The sequence below is a fragment of the Podarcis tiliguerta genome (genome assembly GCF_965153285.1).
Source record: "Podarcis tiliguerta genome assembly, chromosome: 14".
NCBI lineage: Eukaryota > Metazoa > Chordata > Lepidosauria > Squamata > Lacertidae > Podarcis > Podarcis tiliguerta.
This window is the reverse complement of record NC_139547.1, coordinates 53445944-53466360: the sequence shown is the minus strand read 5'-3', so window position 1 is coordinate 53466360 and position 20417 is coordinate 53445944. Positions and strand designations below refer to the sequence as shown.

The 20417-nt window shown below is 58.6% G+C and overlaps 2 protein-coding genes across 5 annotated transcripts; both read right to left on the bottom strand.

The window, feature by feature from the left end:
- Nucleotides 1-77: 77 nt before the first annotated feature.
- Nucleotides 78-11549, bottom strand: RGS11 (regulator of G protein signaling 11). 2 transcript variants are annotated; one of them, XM_083413934.1, is made up of 17 exons: nucleotides 11460-11549; nucleotides 11214-11310; nucleotides 10914-10964; nucleotides 10664-10770; nucleotides 10065-10116; nucleotides 9874-9932; nucleotides 9692-9768; nucleotides 9508-9589; nucleotides 7954-8022; nucleotides 5874-5903; nucleotides 4884-4945; nucleotides 3140-3253; nucleotides 2854-2969; nucleotides 2209-2296; nucleotides 866-1004; nucleotides 693-775; nucleotides 78-566 (listed from the first exon to the last, which is right to left on the bottom strand). In XM_083413934.1, exons 1-17 carry the CDS (start codon nucleotides 11520-11522, stop codon nucleotides 413-415), a joined length of 1443 nt encoding a protein of 480 aa, XP_083270060.1. In that variant the 5' UTR covers nucleotides 11523-11549; the 3' UTR covers nucleotides 78-412. The 2 variants fall into 2 exon arrangements, with proteins under 2 accessions (XP_083270060.1, XP_083270061.1); XM_083413935.1 differs by having other exon boundaries at nucleotides 5874-5897.
- Nucleotides 11550-12064: 515 nt separating this feature from the next.
- LOC310664123 (histone-lysine N-methyltransferase EHMT2-like) lies at nucleotides 12065-20405 on the bottom strand. 3 transcript variants are annotated; one of them, XR_014504786.1, is made up of 13 exons: nucleotides 20200-20295; nucleotides 19908-19951; nucleotides 19454-19573; nucleotides 19165-19269; nucleotides 17273-17427; nucleotides 15249-15398; nucleotides 15006-15153; nucleotides 14363-14440; nucleotides 14148-14269; nucleotides 13241-13327; nucleotides 13069-13147; nucleotides 12683-12970; nucleotides 12065-12366 (listed from the first exon to the last, which is right to left on the bottom strand). XR_014504786.1 is itself a non-coding variant. In XM_083412712.1 (13 exons), exons 1-13 carry the CDS (start codon nucleotides 20329-20331, stop codon nucleotides 12120-12122), a joined length of 1515 nt encoding a protein of 504 aa, XP_083268838.1. In that variant the 5' UTR covers nucleotides 20332-20405; the 3' UTR covers nucleotides 12065-12119. The 3 variants fall into 3 exon arrangements, 2 of the variants coding, with proteins under 2 accessions (XP_083268838.1, XP_083268837.1); XM_083412712.1 differs by lacking the exon at nucleotides 20200-20295 and adding an exon at nucleotides 20319-20405 and having other exon boundaries at nucleotides 12804-12970; XM_083412711.1 differs by having other exon boundaries at nucleotides 12804-12970.
- Between the last annotated feature and the right edge of the window lie 12 nt (nucleotides 20406-20417).

Below are 20417 nucleotides of genomic sequence, written 5' to 3'. Positions count from 1 at the left end.
CCAGGGGTGGCGTCCCTCACAATCCGCCAGAGGACCCGTGGGGGGGGCACACACAAGGCCTTCCACCTCTGGGGTCAGTTGTGCATGGGAGGGAGGGGGCCAGGAACGCTGCTCAGCTGAAGGAGGGGGGCTGGGAGCAGGTGGGCGCTCTAGGCAGGGAGGGGGGCAATTCCTGAGGCAAAGGGGGGGGCAGTGCTCCAAGAAGCAGATAAGGCAGAGGAGGTGATGTGTCTGTGCTGGGCTCCTGCATCATATGGCTTTGTTCCAGTGGGGGGGGGATACAGGAAGGTCAGTTATGAGCATCAGTCGAGGGACGTCCAGGTGAGTCAGCAGTGCTTGTCTGGGGGGGGGGGGCAAGGGCAGGCCCTTCTCCTGCCTGTGTGTGGATGGCAAGGGGAATGGGGGGGGGGTCCTAGGTGCCGCCGTCCTCTTCGCCCCCCTCCTCCACTGGGGCGGGCGGCCCCGCTTTGCTCTTGTCTTCAGCCTTTGCCTCGTGGTCCCCCTGGGGGGGCGGCAGGGCGGGACTGGGGCTGGAGTGGCGCTGCTTCCGCATGAAAGGAAAGACCCTGCGGAGGGGGGAGAGGAAGGGTCCGGTCTGACACTGCAGAGAGGCAATCTCCCCCTCCCCGCCCCACCGCCAGCACCCTCCCTGGAGTGGGGGGCACTTGCGGGCCCCCTCCCCATCCACTCACCGCTTCTTCGTCTCCGGGGGGATGACAGCCTCCGCCAGCAGGTTCTTGTAGAGGTCGGACTTCAGGAAGCGAGGATAGGAGTCCTGGCAGGGAAGGGGGAGAGCTCTGGGGTGACTGGGGGGGTGGCCAAGGCAGCCCCAGCCCTGAGCACCACCCCCAGGATTGCTCCGCACCTTCTTCATCAGCATGTAGATGTGCATTTGGGCATCATCCATGACGTAGCGGTGGGGCGTCTTAATGCCTTCCAGGGTCCTCTCCATCGTCTTGCTGTCGATGTTCACCCAGCGGGTGGCCCCGGGGGCCAGGAACTGCCTGGGGGGAGCAAGAGCTGCCTTGGCATGGGCGGGGGGGGGGGCAGAGAGCTCCTGGCATGGGTGGGTGCAGGGGGGCAAATATCCAGAGTGTGGGGGTCAGGTGGGATTGCGATGACGAATCATGAAATATGGAGCAAGCCATTGTGTCCGAGATGAAAGCCTTGCGCTGACTGGGTTTCATTCATTGACAATAGTTTCTGATCGAATCCCACAAGCCTCTCCACCTCTGCCATTTGCTTTCTCTATTCCTGACAGGCACATATAAGCATTCTGAAACACAGGCCAGTTGCTTCATCAGGCATCCTCAGTACATAAAGTTACTAGGCTGCTTTGATGTAGTTTGTTAATCTTTAGATAGATCTTAAGGGCCAGGAAGAGAGTTCACAAGGAGATGGTGAATCCTGCCTCTCCTGTTTATGACCTCTGGGGTTTGGCTGAATGCATTCCTCCTTTTATCCCTATTTTCTTTACTCTGGACTACTATGCATGCTCAAGTAGGAAATAGTTTCTTTGTAGTCTTAACTTTTAACTTTGTCCCCTTGTGGGGGTTTTGAAATGCTCTGAGGAAATCTGTTTGGTTCTTACGAACACTGTGTAAAAAGTTCTTTTGTGAATAAAACGACCTGGGCCAAGGGATGGAGAAGGATTATTATTGGCACCCCTCCCAGAGTCTGGCTGGTCAAGTCTCATGTGTATTTTATTAATCAGAGTCCAGTCCTTCCTTGCTTTGGGAACACTACAGGTGGGCACCGAGTAGAAGCCCCTGTGTGGGGTCTGGGAAACCCAGCCTGGCTTGGAGGTCCAGGTTCCTCTGGGGCTGGGAGGAAGGGAGAGGTGAAGGCTCTGGAGAAGTGCCAAAAAGCCCCATTGGAGCCCCCTAGAGGTGAGAGGCCACCCAGGGCCGGCCCTACCATGAGGCAGCTACCTCGGGCGGCCAAGATTGAAGACCAGCAAGCGCAGGGAGCTCTGGGTGGGCGAGTGCTTTGCAACCCGTCCTGCACCCGCTAAACTCAGCCGCTGCCTTTTGGGGTGCAGCAGAGGAGGCAGAAACAAGATCCGAGGGTCCCCAGAGATTTCACGCATGGAACGGGACGGGGAGGAGGTTGCTTCTTGCCCTCGGCTTCGGGCAGCAAAACGCCTTGGGCCGGCCATGCAGGGCAGGCCTGCGGGAGCCAGCGAGGGGAGGAGAGCAAAGCGCTTACTGGTAGATGGAGTCCACGATCTCCTCGATCCGGGCTTGCTCTCCGTAGCGCAGCTCTTCGCAGGCCTCCCAGAAGCTCAGGTTCTCGGCTGGAAAAGCAGGAGAGGAAGAGGAGAGAGGTAGGAGAAGCTGAAGAGGCGGCAGCATGGAGGGCCCCAGGGGGAAAGGACGATGGGGGCAGGTGGGTCTTGCACTCCCCAGAGGCAAAAGTACATTTCCAAGCACAATTCAAAGTGTTGGTGTTGACCTTGAAAGCCCTAAATGGCCTCGGTCCTGTATACCTGAAGGAGCATCTCCAGCCCCAGGGTTCAGCCCGGACACTGAGGTCCAGCTCCGAGGGCCTTCTGGTGGTTCCCTCCCTGTGAGAAGCAAAGTTACACGGAACCAGGCAGAGGGCCTTCTCGGTGGTGGCGCCTGCCCATCAGATGTCAAAGAAATAAACAACTATCTGACTTTTAGAAGACATCTGAAGGCAGCCCTGTTTAGGGAAGTTTTTTAATGTCTGATGTTGTATTGCATTTTTAATATTTTGTTGGAAGCCTCCCAGAGTGGCTGGGGAAACCAATCCAGATGGGTAGGGTATAAATAATTTTATTATTATTATTATTATTATTATTATTATTATTATTATTAGAGCTGGACCTACCACTGAACTCCTTCTTGAGGAACTCCAGGAGCTGCACCCGGCCCAGGCTGTCCCCAATCAGCTCACTGAAGCCAAAGCTCCAGCGCTCCACTCGCAGCTTGGTGGGGGCTGTCACCCTGCAGGCAAGCAGGGGGGGGGTCAGGGTGTAATGCAAGCCCAGAGGGGCCTTTCCCCAAAGAGAGAAGTGGGTGGAAGGCTGGCAAGGGGGGCCCAGCGCAGACGCTGGCAGGGAGGGGGCCAGGCAGGCATCTGGGGCGCCTCCACCAATTGGGGGCGATGCACTTACGTGGGGGCGTTCATGGCCCAGTAGGTGGTGTCGTCTGTGATCCAGGGATTACTGGGCAGGCAGCCGGACATGATGGGATCGTGCGGCACGTATTGCTCATTGAACTTGAGGTACCTGGGGAGGCAGCAGGAGGTGGGGGGGGAGTCGGGGGGGCCTTCTCTGCTGCCAGGTACAGCAAGGGGGCTAAGCCCACCCTGGGAGTAACAGGCAGAGAGATGCAAGGGCCCTCCCCCCAAGAAGAAACACGTATGAAATAGGCAACTCACATCACCCAGTACGGCTGTGGAACCAAGGAATGGGCAGAACCCTGCCCCCCCCCCCCGCCTCTCAATCATTGTCAGTGTTGGATTTATTTACAGTGGTGCCTCGCAAGACGAAATTAATTCGTTCCGCGAGTCTCTTCGTCTAGTGGTTTTTTTGTCTTGCGAAGCAAGCCCATTAGCGGATTAGCGCTATTAGCGGTTTAGCGGCTATTAAAGGCTTAAGGGATTAGCGGATTAGCTGTTAAATGGCTATTAGCGGCTTAGTGCCTTAGAAAAAGGGGGTGGGGAGCGGAAAAAACCCCCAGGAATCGCAAGACATTTTCGTCTTGCGAAGCAAGCCCATAGAGAAATTCATCCTGCGAAGTGCATTGAAAAACGGAAAACCCTTTCGTCTAGCAGGTTTTCCGTCTTGCGAGGCATTCGTCTTGCGGGGTACCACTGTATAAGCTAAACGAGCTAGAGCTAGAGCCCCACTCTCTTGGGGGACCCAAAAAAAATTAAAGAGGAAAAAACTGGATGTACAATTCCAAAATATAAGATAAAAAACAAATAAAATAAAACCTACATACAGCCAGAGTGTTTTGTGTTGTGTCGGCTCCTCTGATGTAAGTCATGGGCTAGCCTGCTCCCTAAAAGATCACTACTTTGCTCCTTTCTATATATAGGGTGCCTACATTCTGCACGTGCAAATCGCATTAGATACCTAGGTAAAGGTAAAGGGACCCCTGACCATTAGGTCACATTGTGGCCGACTCTGGGGTTGCGGCGCTCATCTCGCTTTACTGGCTGAGGGAGCCGGCGTCCAGCTTCCGGGTCATGTGGCCAGCATGACTAAGCCGCTTCTGGCGAACCAGAGCAGCGCACAGAAACACCGTTTACCTTCCCGCTGGAGCAGTACCTATTTATCTCCTTGCAGTTTTTTGGGTGTGCTTTCGAACTGCTAGGTTGGCAGGAGCAGGGACTGAGCAACGGGAACTCACCCCGTCGGGGGGGATTTGAACCACCAACCTTCTGATCGGCAAGTCCTAGGCTCTGTGGTTTGACCCACAGCGCCACCCGCGTCCCTATTTTAGATACCTATGAGGTACATAAATTACCATATAGCATTATATTCAACACAGTGACAAATTGTTGTTGACAAAGGACAGCTGGACATATAAAGGGCCCCATTACTAGCCCTTTATATGTCCCTGGTCATTATCCTCCCCACCACCACTGTTGCCCCCTGCCTTTTAGATTGTAAGCCTGGAAGCGCAGCTGGCAAAATGTGGCCTGGACGAGGCAACTGTGAGGTGGATTTGTAGCTGGTTCACAGAAGGAACCCAAAGATTGCTCCTTCCTGGTTCCTCATCCTCCTGGGGGAAAGTGACCTGTGGGTGCCACCAGCTGGGCCAGTTGCTGTTCCACCTGCAGAGCCCAGGTGAGCCCCACCTGCCCCCGGAAGCCCCTGGCCAGCTGGCAGCCCTGCCGCTGCCACTCACCCTTCCAGGCAGACGGAAGACTTGACCCTTGTCCTGCCCATGGCGGCGCGGCAGTAGCGGATCTGCGTCCAAGAAAGCAGGGGGGGTCAAGGAGCTGCCTGCAACCCCCACCCACCCACCTACTCTCTCCAGCTGGCCCAAGGCGTCTCAGCAGCAGCCTCGAGGGAGGCAGGAAAGGGCACCTCCTGGTCTTGACTGTGTTGCTCTTGGCCCACCAAGAACTTGACCCACCTGCCTCCCACATTAACCCTTCAAGAGGTAAGGAGGGTCTCCCCCGACCCTCAGAAGGAGCCGCAGGCCTGACTGGGCAAACGAGGAAGGAAACCAAACCCTCCCATGTTCCCCAGACTGAGTCTCCACCCCCATCGTTCAGCCCGGACACTGAGGTCCAGATCTGAGGGTCTTCTGGAGGTTCCCTCCCTGCGAAAAGTGGGGTTACAGGGAACCAGGCAGAAGGCCTTCTCGGTGATGGCGCCCACCCTGTGGAACACCCTCCCATCAGATGTCAAGGAAATAAACAACTATCTGACTTTCAGAAGACATCTGAAGGCAGCCCTGTACAGGGAAGTTTTCAATGTTTGATTCTATTTTGAATATTCTGTTGGGAGCCTCCCAAAGTGGCTGTGGAAACCCAGCCAGATGGGTGGGGTTAAAGAATAAATTTATTATTATTATTATTATTATTATTATTATTATTATTATTATTATTACTGTCCTCTGGAAGACAGAGCCAGCTTGTTTTCTCCTGCTCTGGAGGGAAGGACCCCAAAGAATGGCTTCAAGTTATAAGGGGATTCTGAAGGTGTTAGACTCTCCTTTCTTGGAGATTTTAAGCAGAGGTCGGATGGCCGTCTGTCAGGGATGCTTTAGCGGAGATTCCTGCATTGCAGGGGGTGAGACAAGAAGACCCTGGGGGTCCCTTCCATCTCTACAATTCTGTGATTGCTGTATCCCTTGAGCCCCCTCCCCCCCCAAAAAAAATAAACTCACCTCCCGTTTGTAATAATCCGTGTTCTTTTCCTGGAAAGGGAAGAGAAAGAGGTGAGCAAATCTCAGGGGCCGCCTTTGCCTCGCTGCCCCCCTCATCTTCTCAGAGAGGGTCAGACTCCTGGGTTGCTGCTCCCCCCCCCCCCGGCTTTTCCCTCCCCTGCCCCCCAACTCCCTTTAACCAGAGATGCCCAGAGTTGAAGCAAGAGGCCAAAGCACCAGGCTCAGACCTCTCCCGATGGGGGCCCCTCTCCTCCCACCCACTCAAAAGGAAGCATGGGGCTAAGGGACCCTTCCCACCCACCAGCAAGCCAAGCCGCCCCCCCATCCCAGCGGCAAACAGCGAGTTAGTTACATGGCCGTGTTAGTGACTTACGTGGACGGACAGACGGACAAAGCAGCAGACAGAAGAGAAGAAAACACACCCCAGTGGTCAGGAGGGAGGGGGAGCACAGGCAGACAGAGCAATGCGAGACAGAGAGACGGACGCAGCCCTGACCCCCCCTCCCATCACAGGTACGAGGGGGGCAGTCCGTACACAAAGGGGGAGGCCCTTCCCTCAGTCATCATTGTTCACCCCCTTCGCAGCCCTTCTTGGTGGGGATGCAAGGAGGGCCTTCTCGGTGGTGGCTCCTGCCAGGCAACTTTGGAACTCTCTGCCTAGGGAAGCCCAGCTGGCTCCCTCCTCACTGTCCTCCTTGCTCCCTCAGGCTTGGGGGAACTGTCTGCTTTTGAGGAAGAGGCTGGTGCTGGCTGCTGTTATTGCCATTATTTGCAGGGTTCCCATAGAATTTATTATGTGTACCGTATCGGCCCAAATATATATATATAGTGTTTAATTTTTTTATTTTTTAACAACAACCAAAACACAAACAGTGAAACCCCCCAATGTTGGTACACTGGGTATACATAATCAATAATAACATATTCAAATCAACGATATGTACAATTTTATATACGTTAACACTCCTCCATCCACAAGGTTTATCTAACTTTTAACATTTTAATTGCCCCAAATTGCTCAAACCTACCCAAATAATCTTCTCAAACCAATCCTCCTCTTTCACACTGACCTTAAACCCTTTCATTCTGTGTATCTTCACCGTTAGATATTCTAAAATTACGATATTATTCAGTTTTTTCCTCCACTGGTTCACCCCTAACTCTTGTGCATTTTTCCAATTACTCGCTATAACCTTTCTGGCTGCAGTTACCATCAATTTCACCCATTTACATTCTGCACTTTTTTTTCCAAATTCCGACCACGCAAAGTTAACAGTGCGGCTTAAATTCATGGCCGTACAAAAACTGCCTTTTTTTGTGAGATCGCTGCTGAGACAGACAAACGTTTGAGCGCCTGTGGAATTTTAAGGGAGCGGCATTTTTCTTCCCCCCCCCCTTGAATTTTAGAGGTGTGGCTTATATCCAGGTGTGACTTATATTCGAGCCGTAGAGTATACTGTTTTACTTCTATCAATGTTTAATTGTTTTTTAACAATTCCTGCCCACCCCCTGCCCCCCCCGGCCAGGTTTATAGCAGTTCTTATTTATATCTGTGAACCGCCTTGAGTCCCATTAGGGGAAAAGGTGAAGTATGAATAATTATATTAATATTATAATCTGCAACGCCCGGGGGGGGGGGCTGCCGAGGGGGCCAAAGGAGCCAGGGCGGCAGGCACCTTCCAGAACGAGAAAAGTCAACACAGAGCTGTGTCCTCACCAAAGGGGAACCCGCAGTGGGGCCAGGCACAGGTGGGGGTTTCCAGCCCCACCCTGGGCTGGCCAACTCACCCACTGCAACGGAGGAGCAGGGCACAGAGAGAGCCCTTTGCCAGGAAGCCAAGGCAGGCATCGCTCTACCACCAGGTGAAAGCAGGTGGTAAGGCTAGCACAGAGGGTGCCCCCCACTGTGGGTGAACAAGAGGCAGGTGCTGGGGGCATCGCTGGGAGCCAGCAAGCCATGCCAGAGGCTCTGATGCAGCTGCAGCAGCGGCCCAGGGAGGTCTGGGGCACAGAGCCCAGGGCAAGGGTGGCCCAGCAGTGTGGCCATCTCTCACCACTGCCCCCCAGATCTGCCACTCACCAGCTGGACTCGGGTGCTCTGGCTGTTCCTCCTCTCCGGCCCTTCCTCCATCACGTTCAGGCTGCCAGGCTGCAAGCAAGAGAGGCTGGATTTCACCCTTCCCTCCCAGAGCGGGATGCCCACCCTGCGCCCGGGCAAGCGGGGCTCCAAGTTCCCACTCTGCCGCCAACCTGGAGGCAGCTTGGGGTGCAGGATAAACCCTTGGCCTGCCTCCCGGGGTGAGAGGGGTCAAGGAGGGGCCTCGGGGGCCTCCTCTGCTCTGGACCCAGCTGCCCGTGGGCAAGGGAGGCCAGCGCAGGAGGAGGAGGAGGAGCTCACTGCCCAGGAGATGCCCATGCCATCCCCTCTGCAATGCCACTCTGGCTGGAAGAACAGGGCAGTGGGAGGCGGCAGCGGAGATGGCTGGGAAAGGGAGCCAATAAGCTCGTGTGATACCTATTAGCAGTAACAGCCATATAGGTCAGGGACCCCTGGATGGTTAGGTCGCGTCAAAGGAGACTATGGGGTGCGTTGCTCATCTCACTTTCAGGCCGAGGGAGCCGGCGTTTGTCCACAGACAGCTTTCCGGGTCATGTGGCCACCAGGACTAAACCGCTTCTGGCGCAATGGGACACCGTGACGGAATCCAGAGCGCACGGAAACACCATTTACCTTCCCGCCGCAACGGTACCTATTTATCTACTTGCACTGGTGTGTTTTCAAACTGCTAGGTGGGCAGGAGCTGGGACAGAGCAATGGGAACTCACCCGGTCATGGGGATTTGAACTGCCAACCAGCAAGCCCAAGAGGCTCAGTGGTTTAGACCACTGTGCCACCTGCATCCCAAAAAGCCATACAAAGCCTCCCTGTTCATGGGCAGTCTGCCCCTAAACCCCAGTTGCTAGGGGTCACGCTGTTCAGCTCATGCCCCACTTGTGCAGGGCGGTCTTTAGCAGATGCGGCACCAGGGTGCAAATATCTGCCCAGCGCCCCCAAATTACCATGGATAGTGTTGGGGGGGCCGTAGCTGCGCACTGCCAGCCATTGGGGGGGGGCAGAACTCTCCCCCATGCCACTGCAGGAGAGCAATCCCTGCAGAGGCTTGGGAGGCAAGCTGCACGCCCGCCCACCGGGCATATGGTTGGCAGGGCGCAGCTGGCGGGCATGCAGGGGAAGGGGAGGCCGCCAGCAGAGCCACGCAGCTCCCCCACTTGCTGGGGTGCCCCTGAGAGGGTGGCAGCCTGGCGCGATGCACCCCTAAGCCCTATGGGAAAGACGGCTCTGCACTTGTGGCCTTCTTGGGAGGCATCTGCCAGGCCTAGAAGGGCCTTTGGTGCAGTCCGGCTACAGGCCTCTTCTGGTGTCCTTCTGAGAGCTGGACTGGTAGTGGAGGGATGCGAGTTCAAATCCTGGCTCAGCCATGAAGCTGGGGCTGGTGGGCGTGGCTGGCTGACAGCAGCACACAGCCCCTGCCCCCCATGTGCCCCTGCAGGTAAGGAGAACAGTGGGGCTGGCAGCCCCCTGCAAGGACAGCAGCCTCTCCCAGGCTAGGCTGCCTCCCCTTCCCCGCCTCACCGGGGGCCTGTTGACCAGCCAGTAGGCCTGTTCCTGGCACTCGATGACGATCCGGTCGCCTTTCCGCCGCTGCTTGGCTGCCCTGGGGGGTCAAGAGGAAGGAGGGACAGCGCTTCAGGCCCTCTGGCTTCCCAGCCCCACACCCCACGTGGCTGCCCCCTCCTCCTGCCCCCCACAAACTCACCGGAGCTGCTCTCTGGCCTGCATAACGACAAAGTCCCAGGTGTGGTTGATCCTTTTGTGCAGCTGGTTGTAATCTTCCTGCAGAGGATACCGTCATTCCAGAAGAGGGGAGCCAGGAAGCCTGAAGAGGGGGCTGCACTCCCCCCGCCCCCCGCCCCCTCCCACCACGCCCCCTCCCCTTACCTTCTCATGCTCAATGAGCTCTCCCTGCTTGCGGATGTTCTTCTTGGCCAGGTAGATGGCTGGAAAAGGGAGGCTCTGTCATTGGCCAGGGAACCTAGTGGGGGGTCCCCCCACTGCCGGGGTCAAGCTGCCCAGAGGTCTCCTGGGACTCCCTGGGCTCTTGGGGGGGGGTCCAGAGAAGTGGCTCTCACCATAATCCAGGTCTGTCGCCGGCCACTTGGTGCTCATCCAGAAATAGGGGGTCTGTGGAGCGCAGAGAGAGAGGCCGGATTAACTATGAACCGAAACCAGCACCTGCCAAGGGCATAAACGAAAGAGGGCACCGCAGACATCTCCCGCTGCCGGATTTACCATGGACTTTGCAGTTAGAAAAAGTATGGGATTCCCTCCCCCCCCCCCAAAAAAAAAATGTAAATAAAGTATATAAAAATAAATATTATTCTCCATCTGACTGTAGGTTTTGTTTCATTTCGAAAAACAAAAATCTATTCTGCAGTTTATTATAGTTTATATTTTGAATTGGATATCTACGGGGGCACCCAAATTTCCAAGCGCTTAGGGCCTCTAGAGATCTTAACCCGGCCCTGCCCGATTGGGGGGAGCGGGGCAAGAGCCAGCCAGCCCCTTTGGCCCCCAGAGGCAGCGCTGCTCCAGCCCCAGCTGCGCTTCAAGGCCCTCCTGGCAGGGGCTGCCCGACGCAGGCGGCGACTCTGCGCCCCCAGGCTTCCCGGAGCCTGAGAGAAGGACCGCCCTCCTTCTCCTCCCGCCCCAGAGATGCTGGCCGACCCACCTGGAAGCGGTAGGGCGTCTCGTCGACGCGCAGGGCGAGGCTGCGGGGCTCCTTCAGCGGGTAGATGTAGCCGTGCTTCACGATCAGCTTGCCCAGGTGCAGGGACTCTGCGGGAAGGACGAGGGTCGTGAGCAGCCCCCTGCCCGCCCAGCCGCCCCCTGCCCGCCCCCCGGCACATCAGCCCGCCCGCAGCCGCGCCCTCGAGCAGCTCCGCGGGGCGAGGCAGAGGCTTTGCGCAGCGGCGACTCACCCTCTTCCGAGAGGCCGTATTTCTGGAGGAGCCACTCCACGATGTCGTATCCTGCGGGGAGAGCGAGCCCCCCGGTCAGCAGGGAGCCCGCCGCCGCCCGCCCCCGCCGGCCCCGTCATTGCTGGGGCGCCCCAGCGGCGGGGCTCCGACCGGCCCTCCCGTCTCCATCCCTCCATCCAGAGGCAGCTTTGCGCAGTCGCCGAGATCCCCGCGGGAGGCGCCGCGGCCGGGAAGGCGAAGCGGCGCCGGAGGGGCGGCGGGGCGCGCTGCGGGGCGCCCCCTCGGGGGAGACTCACTCACCGGTCATGGCGTGCGGGATGACCGTCAGCAGGAGGCGTTGACTGCGCAGCTTGATGCCCATGTCCGGGTCCTGCATGCCCAGCACCACGCGCTCCATCTGCGGGGCGGCAGCCGCTCAGACCCAGACCCCCCGGCTCCCGGAGGGGCAGCGGGGGACCCGGGGCTCCCCACCCCCACCCCGCCACCTCCGGGGCTGGCGGAGACCCAAGGCAGCCTCCGACGCCGCCCCCGCCCGCCCCCACCCACCTTGGCCAAGCAGGGCAGCTGCAGGCGCGGGCTGCCCCCCGGGCGGAGGGCGCTGATGGTCATGGCGGCGGCGGCCCCGGAGCGGCCGGGCTGCTGCAGGCGGGCGGCGGCGGCGGCGCCAAGTGGCCGCTTCTGCGGCGGGGCACCGGCGTCGGGCCGGAGGCCGGGCGGCTCTCGGCTGCCCCCTGCTGGCCTGCCCCGCCAGCCTTCCACCTGGCGCCCGGTGCCTCTGCGCGCGTGCAGAGCGCGGCAGCGGGTTGCGGCCAACCCGGGGAAGCGCCCGGTCCGGCTCCTTCAGCTCTGCGCACCGGGGCTGCTGCAGGCGAGAAGCAGCAGCTCGGCGGGCGAGTCCCTTCCCTCCTCTTGGCCCAGGCGGCTGCTCCTTCGGCCGGACCGCTGAGTGGGCCAGAAGGTGCGGGCAAGAGCAGAGGGGGTCCCGCCTTGGGTCGCCGTCGCCATCCTTCCCGGCCCCTCATTTGCACTTCGGGCCCGCTTTTGCAGAAAGCTCCTTCCAAGCGCCTTCTGTTCGAAGGAGCCTCCGCTCCCTCTTCCACCTCGCCCTGCGGAACCGGCCCCTGACGCAGCAATCAGGCCCGAGACAGGCGGCTGGCTTCGGCTCTTTATTGGGAGGGATCAAGACTGGGGCTGGGGTCCGCGCGGCTAGCGCAGGGGGCGCCGTCGGGGCCGCGCAGAGCGGCGCGGGGCCGTCTTCAGCGGGCTGCTCCGCGCGGATTTGCGCGAGAAGCCGCGGAGCGGGTAGGACGTGGAGGCGCCCAGGCCGGGGTCTCCCGCGGCGGCGTCTGCCGTTGGCCCTTCCCTCGACGGCCGGTATCTGCAGCCGGGCGACTTGCACAGGCAAGCCCAGCGGCGGCCCTTCGCCTCCCAGAAGCGCTCGCCGTAGTCGAACCTGCGAGGGGCAGAAACGCCGCCGAGTGAAGACGGGGCGCCCGCAAACTGGGCCCCTCCCGACGCCCCCATTCCAGCAGGAGGTCAGAGGACGCTCCGGGACCGGCTCTCGCCACCCCAGCTGCTGCAGCCAAAGTGCTGCTCTGTTCAAGGGCGGGGGATAGCAGGAGGGGAGCAGGCAGAGAGCCACGGCTCCTGCGGTTGCCGGGCGCCCATTCGGGAGTGGCTGAAGCCCCCGGGAGGCCACCAGCAGGTGGCGCCAGAGCCGATGACGGGCAAGCAGCGCCTCCTCCCGGCTGAGTCTTGCAAGGGCAAACCTGAGACTGAAGTCCGAGAAGCCCTCCCGCCTCCTGGCTGGTTGCAAGTCCAGGGGGCAGGCATGGAGGTGGGGCCCCTTCACCCCACGGCAGCCCCCTTTTCTCCGGCAGCACCACCTACGCCAGCTCTTCGCCCGCCTGGATGGCCCGGGCGCTGAAGAAGGCGATGCCGGGGATCTCGTGCCCCACGACCACCGGCAGAGCCACCAGGTTGGGCTGGCACGAATGGTTCAGGAAGCGGCCCACGCTGCCGTAGAAGCGCCCGTCCAGGCAGCACTCGGGGCCCGCCTGCGGGGAGAGGGGGCAACGCTGAGCTCCAGTGCCCAACCCCCCGAGAAGGGGCACAAAACCCTCCCCCGCCCCCCAAGTGGAGGCAGAGATGTCACCTGCGTGTCCACCACAAAGGAATAGGCGGCGTCCTCTCGCTGGGCAGCCTCGGCGCTGGAAATCAGCTCGCCAAAGTACCTGGCGGGGAGGGAAGGGCCATGAGGGGGGGTTTGGGGAGGGGGAATTGCCTGGACTCGGCCCCTCTCTTCTCCCCCCCTCCCCGGGACTTACTGGCAAAGGAAGGCTCCTCGGGGCACCTCCTGCATCGTGCGCACTGCCCATCCCTTGCCTGGCGCCCGGTACAGCTGCAGCTGCGTCCTGCGGATGAGAGGGTGCTGGGGCCCACCTCGGGCAGCGGAAAGCGGGACCCCCACCGGGCACCAGGGGGGCGAGGGGGGTTATGGGGCGAGAAGAGAAGAGAAGCAGGCAAGCAAGGGTCCCAAGGGCGGGGGGGGGGCAAGCGAGGTTGTTGTTTTAAGGCGGAGACTTGGGTGGGCTGGCACGGAGGGAGAGCAAGGTGGAGAGGGGGGTGGGCTTCGATTCGCCCCTTTGCTTGTCGCAGGGCTGCGGCAAGTATTTCTGCCCCAATGAAAGTGGCAGCGTTTGAACGCGCAAAGCGCCGTCTCCTTAATGGAAAAGAACAAAGGGTCCCCTCACGGAAGCAGGAATTTGGAAAGGGGCCGCTCACACAATCACAGAATGGCAAGGTTGGGAGGGACACCAGGGCTCATCTAGTCCAACCCTCTGCCATGCGGGAGTCCAAACCAGCGCCCCCCTGATGGCCGGCCATCCAAGCTCTTCTTAAGAACGTCCTCGGAAGGAGAGGCCGTTGACACCAGCGTGTGCCATTTGGCCAGGGGGCAAAGGAAGAGGGTGCCAAGGCATCTGACCCAGGCTGGTGGGTGCTACTGCCCTGTGGCAGAAATTAGCCAGGCACCAGACACATTTTGCGACGGGCGCGGGTGCCAGTTGTGACCACATGGAGATCTCCAGGCACCAGGTTGGTGATGCTGACCTGCCCACCTGGCTGGCCCCTCCAACTTTCTTAAGCAATTCAGCAGAAGAGCTTATTCAGGCATAGGCAAACCATATATTAAGTCGGTAAACTGAGCCCCTGGCCCAGGGAAGGGGGGCTCACCTGAGTCCCCTCTGCGCCACCCGGTTGGGGCAGGTGCTGGCGCAGGAGCAGAGCATGTGGCACTCGTAGATGGGGCCCGCCTCGGCTGCGCTGCCGGCCGCGTCTGGCGCCAGCCGGCCATCCTGGACCACAAGAGGAGAGAAACGGCCGGCTGGCCCTCAGTGGCTCCGGCTGAGCTCCCCGTCTGACCCAGGAAGGGCGGGAGCGGCTCTCACCGGAGTGTACCAGGAGCGCAGGCCGCGCTCGACACACGGGCAGCTGGGCGCAGAGCAGGAACTGGCGCACTCGCAGTGCTGAAAGAAGGCAAGGCGGTCAGGCCCCGGGGAGGGCGATTGGGGGGTCACGCTCAGCCCCCTACAAGGCCCCCAGAGGGCACTCTGCAGCCCCAGCCTGGCAGACGCCCATTTAGGTACTTATTCTTTATTTTTATTACTATTTTGCTTCGGCAGGGACCCGCCAGATCCTCCCTCTCAAGCCACCTGGGTTGGGTATCCTCAAGGCTCCCGGTGCTGGAAACAACGTCAGCAGGAGCAGCATCACTTCTCTGCACCATTCGACAACCTGGCGCCCTCCAGGGGGTTCTGAGGACAGACCCTGTCAGCCTCCGTCCAAAACATGCTATTTGTTGGGTTTGGGAGGGCGCCAGGTTGGCAGAGGGTGCCTTCAAACCGCACAAGGAGGCCTGAACGGTCAAAACGCAGCCCTGCGAAATGTCTCTGGTTTGGAGGGCTGCTCAGAAGATGCCCCAGAGTTTGGGGCGTCTGGATGGATGCTGGGGCTTCCCTGCCCCCCAGCAACTTCAGCCCCTCCAGTTAACCCTGGGGCACGGAGGAGCAGCGGGTGGACAAGGCCCCTCACCTGACTTCTGCCCCAGCCCGTCGCGGGGAGCACCGCCGAGTCCGACACCAAGTTCTGCGTGACATAGAGGAAGGCTCCGGGCGCCGGTTCCTCGTCCACCCCGTTGACGCAAGGGATGGGGACTTGCTCAAAGCCCCGGGAGATGTCTCTGGGGGCGACAGGAGCGGCCGTTGAGCCCCAGCTGCAGCCCGGTCGGAGGGAGGGGGTCCCGCCTTAGCCCAGCCGCCCCGGGGGGCCGCTCACCTGCAGAGGAGCCTCTCCCTCGGGTGGGGGGGCCGCGCAGAGGCCGCCTCCAGGGCCCGCCAGGAAGGGGAGCTGGGCTTGCAGCACTGCAGAGCCACTCGGCCGGCTCTGTTCTTCAGGGAGACTTTGGCGCCGTGGGCAAGAAGCAGGCTGTGGGACGCAAAGAGGGGCAGCTGAGCACCCTCGGGGGGGAGCCCCCAAGTCCTCCAGTCAGAGGCTGGAGCACCAAGGAAGGACCAAGAAGGGCTGTGGCAGCCCCACCTACCCAGACAGGAGCCCCGGGGAGAACCTCTGGGGGTTGTGTTTCTTTACTCTCCATCCACACAACGCCCCCCCCCCCCCCAGTGGAAGCCTCCTGCTGCCTTCTCCTCTAGCCAAGCTTCCCCCAGACCTCCTTCCTCTCCCATGGCAACTCCTGACTCCCTGGGGGTCGGCTAGGTTGACCCCGCATCCTTCCCACCTGGCTCAGAGTGGCTGGGAGTTTGCCTCCGTGCTCCTCCGCTGCTCTGGGTTGGGATGAGAATAGATGCTGGGAGAGGATATACAGTATTGGCCTGAATATAAGCTGCGCTTTCTTTTTGCCAAATTCCGACCGTGAAAAGTTAAAAGTGCGGCTTAAATTCGCGAGCTTACAAAGATTGACTTTTACGACATCGCTGCTGAAACAGACATGCGGTCAAAATGTTCTCTTGCCGATTTGCAAGCTTGAGACTGTTGTGCAATCAATTCTAATGTCATTCATAGCTTTCCCCGAATTTTACAGTGCAATGTTGGTTTTTCATTTGCATTTACGGTGCCATGAACAGGTGTTTAACCCACCTGCGGGTCCTCTCTAGTACCCACAGGATTTTCTTCTACGTTTGCCATTTACGGGTGTGAGTGCCTGCGGAATTTTAAGGGAGCGGCTTATATTCCGGTGTTGTCTCCCCCCCCCCTTTGAATTTTAGATGTGCTGCTTATATTCGGGCCAATACGGTATTTGCTAAATATTATCCTTCCTTCCTGAGGTTTGTGAGTTCAGCAGGGTGTCATTCCTTTGGGGCTTAAAAGGGAAGCTTAGATAGGCTGGTTTGAGCCTTTTTGATGGAGGAATCCAGGATGCTTTAAGGCGGAGCGTCAGACTCAGCAGATACTCTCACAGTTCTGGCTAGGTGGAAAGTGACGAAAAAGAGAGGAAGAGCCCAGGCAGGTTGGAGGAGATACACTGGGCCCCCTTGCTCTCGGGACACAGCGGGAGCATCTCTCACTGCAGAGTCCTCTCTAGCGGACTAGAGCTTCAGCTCCTCTCCTGTGCCAGCCAGCAAAGAGTGAGCGTCTGGTCTGCACAGCTCTGGTCACACGCAGGGGGAGGATGCTCCAGACAGGTGTGACAGGAAGTCCTCCTGGCACTGGAGTAACACCCCCTTGTGTGTCCACTCTGGTCAAACAGGAAATGTTGTATTTGACTGCTACATTCCACAGCCCAGTGGCCCTAGCCAGGCCCAGAGCTTGACCTCTCCCTTGACCTGTCTGGAGCATCCTCCCCCTGTGTGTGACCAGGTAGGTGTGTGTGACCCTGGGAGACCCCATAAAAGAGCTGGTCATGCAGCCATCTTTCTCTTGATCATTCTCTTGATGCTGCTCTCTTGATATCTTTTGCTGTCTGCTGGCTCTCAGCCAGCAGCGCATGGGCTCCATCCCCATATAGGATAAACTCACACTCTCTTCTGTAACTACAAGCTAAAGACTGCCTTCAGGATCATACCGTGAACTGAATGTAAGTAAACTTCTTCTTACTTTTAAGAGAAGACTGTTGTGCCTTTATTCTTTTTAAGAGGGAATTAAAGAGGAATTTAGCAGGAACAAACCCAATCTGGACAAGCCAGACTGGACTGCTTAACTCAAGAGATTCAAATGAATCTACAAACTTCCTGCAATATTCAGGGGAATGTACTAGCATGAGTGAGGAAGGATACTATTTAATCTATATATCCTCTCCTACTGTCCACATCATTCCCACATGGGCAGGGGAGACCCTCACTCACAGGAGACACTCGTAGCGCCTCTCCTGGGCCGCCAGGTGCAGGGGGGAGTCGCCTTGGCCATTCAGCGCATCCACATCGGAGCCGGCGTCCAGCAGCATTCTGGCGATGGAGGGGCTGCCCACATACACCGCCCAGTGCAGACAGAGGTTCCCTTCCTAAGGAGGGAAGGGGGGTGGGCAGCAGAGAGAATGGGGTGAGCTGAGCTGGGGGGGCCCTCAGCCAAGCACCTCCCAGGCCACCCTCGAGGGCTTGTGTGACTCTGCAAGGCTTGCTGCCTTTCTCCAAAGGGGAGCAGTCTGTGGACCCCAGGGCCCCCACGACCTGCTGCCCCCAGGATCCTTGGGACCGAGGCAGGAGGACCTGCGCCTGGCACAAGTGAGCAGCAGCCTTCCCTGGCAGCCTCCCTGCCTGCCTCTGGTTGCAACACACAGTCACACACAGCCTCTCCTTGGTCAGCCCCCCAAGGTGCCTCCAGCTTCCTTGCTGGCTGGCAGAGCCCACCCCCTCCAGTGCCCAGGGGCAGAGCAAGCCGATCAGGCGACTGGGGTGGCGCACCTGCCATGTACCCAGGAGCGGGGCCAGCTGCGGCAGTAATAATAATAATAATACATTTTATTTATATCCCGCCCTCCCCAGCCGAAGCCAGGCTCAGGGCGGCTAACAGCAATCAAACAATCCAACACTCGGCGGGGCCTCCAAGGAGTCTGCCTGCCTCCTCCCACTTAGCCGCCCCACAGCTGAGGGACAGGCAGTGGGCAGCCCATTTGGGGCATCACGGAACCTGCAGGCCCCACGGTGAGTGCTGCCCGGCCTTTTGTCACCCCCCTCAGTGGTGACACCCGGGGCGGCCCACCCCCACCACCCACCCCTTCCTCCACCCCTGCCAGTGCCGTGGCATTGCGTGGCAGTATGCCAGCAGGGAACGTGTGCCTGTGAGAGCCGCTTGTCCACACTGGCAGCCCAGCCCACTTTGGAGATTCCCGCTCAGCTCTGGCCTCTTCCTACCAAGCGAGGCAGATCTACTAAGGAAGGAACGAAGCTTCAGCTTCAGGGGCCCTAATTCCAGAGGGACCCCAGAAGCCACTTTAGTCCACATGCCTTAATTTGGGGGACCCCATTTGAGCCACATGATGGAGGCCAATTGCTTTGACTCAAACTGATTAATTTTTTGTTGTGTATATATCAACCAACACAAAGTTTGATAGTAAGTAGCACAGTTCCCAGGAAAGAAGAATGGCAGGCAAAATTAATGGACTGTGCAGAATTAGATAAAATGACAGGAAGGATTCAAAACCTGCGGGACCAGAGATTTACAGCAGATTGGAAGAAATATACGATTTATTTGAAGAGCAACTATAATCAACAAATTACACTAGCAGGTCTACAAGACGTTTTGTAAGGAGAAATGTATGAAGCATTGCAAATTAGAGAAAGAATAGTGATGTTAGTTATGAGTTAAAAGTAATTGTGGAAGTGAGAAATGTATATTTAGTGATTAGGTTGGAAAATTTTCAGATGAGATTGATGGAAGTCCCCCCCCCCCCCAAAAAATGTATAAGATGTTCAAAATACGTTTCATTATTGTTGAAAATAACAAGTTGAAAATTAATTAAAAATTATATATATAAAAAATAGAGTACCAGTAAGTAGCACAGATGTTGTAAGGAAGGAAGGGGGAAGTTGGCCGCTCTGCTGTGGCTCAGGGAACTCCCCCCACCTTCTCACAGACCTCCTTCTGGTTCCAAAGGGGCCTCCATAACAGTTTAAGCTTCAGGGCCCCCCAAATTGTAGGTCCATCCCTGCTCCCAACTGGTCTTCTGTCTGGGTGGGCAATAGGGAGTGAATACCCCCACCCCAATTCATTCCTCCCCCCCCCAGGGGTCCAGCCTCACGTGATCCCGCACGGCTGGGTCTGCTCCGTGGGCCAGCAGGAGCTCCACCAGGCTCTCGTGTCTGTACTCCGTGGCCCAGAAAAGGGGCGTCCGGCCACTGGCGTCCTGGAGAGCGAGGGGAAGCCAAGAGAGCGCCATGGGGGTGGGCCTGGTGCAGGCAAGGGGCCTTGGAGAGGGGCAAGGAGTCATTTCCCCCCCCATCACAGGCACATCCCAGCCCTCCCACCAAGGGAAGGGGGTCCACCACAGCCTGTGGGGAAGGGGGCCCTCCAAGCCATCCTCAGCCTACCTGGCTGTTGAGGGCCTCTGGGTCCTGGGCAAGGAGCTGGCGGGCCGCGTCGCAGTGGCCCTTCCTGGCCTCCATGTGCAAAAGGGGGTCTGCGGCCACCGCCTCATCCTCCTCATCCACCTGCAGGCAGGATGCAATTGGCCTCCAAGCAGCCTCTGCCCCCTGCCCTGGCCCTCCCCACAAAGGGGTCGTCCTGGCTGAGAGTGGCCCAGCCCAAGGGAGTCTGCGGGACCCCCTTCTCCTCCTTCTCACAGAGGGTCAAGGCCAGAGACCTGGAGAATCTGCTTTGCTGGGCAATGGAGCAGGTGGCCAAGGGTCAGGGAGATGGAGGCTCCCCTCTTGCCCAGCAATGTGGGGAAGGAGGGAGGGAGGGAGGGAAGAAGCCAGTCCCCCCCCCCCATCAGGGACGTCAGCAAGCACCCCAAGGGGGTCTCTGCCCAGAAGCATTCCTTACCTGTCTTTCAGAGGGGGCTTCGCCAGGCCCCAAACCTCTACTCTCTGTGGGGAAAGGGTTAATACAACATGCAGTTAGCTTGATGCAAGGTTGAATAAAATTGGGGGGGGGGGGGATAAGCCCCATCCCATATAATCCATCACAAGAAGCAGTGCATGTGCACTATTTGAATGGCAATGAACTTTGGGGAGGGGTCTGGCCCCCTCAAATACTTTATTGGGGAGGCCAAAGGGACCTCAGCCAATAGGAGCTGGCTCCTGCGTTGGGGGGTGAGCACTTGAGAAACACACACTTCTTGGAGGCCACTCACTATGCTCCTCAGTTTCCTTTGCTCCCCCCGCCCAGAGAATAAGCCCCTCACTCTGTGCCAAGATTCCCATTTCCAACCCCTCCCCACCAAGCCTGCCTCACCGCTGAGCCCCATGGCAGTGCCACTCTGTGTGGGCAGCAGCCGTTGGGGTGGAATTCAAACAATGCCCAGAGCAGGGCGGGCATTCCATGGAATGGCGC